The 1840-nt window shown below is 37.7% G+C and overlaps 1 protein-coding gene across 1 annotated transcript in view; it reads right to left on the bottom strand.

The window, feature by feature from the left end:
• PCNX1 (pecanex 1) overlaps nucleotides 1–1840 on the bottom strand; it is a 210724-nt gene that overhangs the window by 23806 nt on the left and 185078 nt on the right. Inside the window, exon 27 of the mRNA XM_007942339.1 lies at nucleotides 444–697. Coding sequence (XP_007940530.1) covers nucleotides 444–697 — 254 coding nt within the window. The remainder of the gene's footprint in view (nucleotides 1–443; nucleotides 698–1840) is intronic.

Below are 1840 nucleotides of genomic sequence, written 5' to 3'. Positions count from 1 at the left end.
GCTATCATTACCCAGTTAGGTGAAAGCGGTGTAAAGCAGTGGTCAACAGCACAGGCTCAGCAGTCAGCAAGCCTGAGTGTTAAAACCCTGATGTTCCTTCTGTTAGAGGACCTTGGGCAAGTTAGTAACTTTTAATCATTAACTTGCTTACTTATAAAGCAGGGAAGTAATGTTCCTTCAGAGAGTGATGCATGTGAATGCGTGTAGAGTGTGCCTAGAACAGATAAAAATGCTAGCAATTACTATTAGTGAAGAAATGGAATAAACCCCAAGAAAGAAAGAAACCATAAGACCTTCACAGGTATATTTAACTAAGTTTTCCGGGTATAAGAGAATTTAAATCACTGCTTAGAAAATAAAGCACAAGTAAAAAAGAATATATATTATCTTTCCCAAGATGAGTCTCTGATTATCAGAAGGTCTAAACAAGCACATATTATTACCTTAACATAGTAGGTGGTGAGCACTTTCCGAAGATCAAAAACTTGAAGCATAGACGCAGCACTGTTGTCAGTGATGCTATAACCCTCCAGAATGTACTTGGTGACTATCACTTCCCAAGCTAGCCAGCGCTGGCTAAATGCAGCATTAAAGGAAAGCACATGAGGAATATGGCCAGGTTCACAGCAACAAAATCCCTCGTCTTCCTCTACGCCCTCAGTGATGGCCTCCACTTCTCGTTGTTGACAGTAAGTACCTTAAAGGGAGAGAGGGTGCACGTTACAAACCAAGGAAGGGGGAAAAAAAAAAAAAACCATGATGTGGAAAAAATGAATGCTTCAAAAACACAAGGGATTTAGAAAGACACATTTTATAACAATTCAAAGTATGTCACTGATCTCAGAATGTTCATTAACAAAATTGCAGCAAATTCCAGACACAAAGCACACTACAGATTCATCTCCCACAGAATCACAAGATTTGTGTAGCAATCAACCTCTTTATTTTCGACTCAACGATTTCCAAACTTTGCATATTTGGGTTTAGAATTGTATATGTATCAAGTGAAGGCAAACCAGTAACGGTGTATCTTATAAAGGCCTGAGTTTTCTCAGAAAAAAAGGAGTTGTGTGAGAAGTGAATTATCCCAGAGTACATGGGAATACAGGCAGACATGCAGAACTCCAAAGAACCAGAAATCTATTCACTGGTACTCTGTTTACGCTGCAAGCAGAAATATTACACACATTCTGTTTCTTTGGACGTACTAACGTGTTCATTATAATTTTATATTAAATACATACTGCTCCCGTTCTGACAATGACTGGATAAGACTGTATTACAGGCATATGAGTCTTACTTGCTGATAAAATTTCAATTAGGCATGAAGTCTGATTACTCCGCACTAGCAAACAAATCTTTGAAGCTATATTCTTTTATATAACATACTTATCAAACTGGCATTCTCTGCATTAGTATTACTGACATAAAAAAGCAAAAACAGATTGAGTAGAGAATCAGACCCACAGCAAGCTAGTGCCAGCAAAATCTCATCTGTGACATCAATGTTAATTTTCACTTTGTTCTGTGGTCTTGTTTACATTTAACTTGTAGATTCTTTATATTATGTAAAGGAGTTCTTCTGGTGCGGTGGTTAAAGTATTCAGCTACTAACCAAAAGGCTGGAGCTTTAAACCCAACTGCTGCTCCACAGGAGAAAGATGAGAAAGACTGACAGCCCTGGAAACCTTATTGGACAGTTCTACTCTGCCCTACAGGGTCACTACGAGTTGGAATCAACTTGATGGCAGGTTTGGTTTTATATTATGCAATAATGCTAGAGAGAGTATATTTACTTTTATATATGCACTAATTTAAGTTACACTATAATAAAACTAAC

This window comes from Orycteropus afer, unplaced genomic scaffold (assembly GCF_000298275.1).
Source record: "Orycteropus afer afer isolate SDZICR_OR568_19922 unplaced genomic scaffold, OryAfe1.0 scaffold00088, whole genome shotgun sequence".
Lineage (NCBI taxonomy): Eukaryota > Metazoa > Chordata > Mammalia > Tubulidentata > Orycteropodidae > Orycteropus > Orycteropus afer.
Note: the sequence above shows the minus strand (reverse complement) of the source record. Positions and strands in the feature narration are given on the sequence as shown.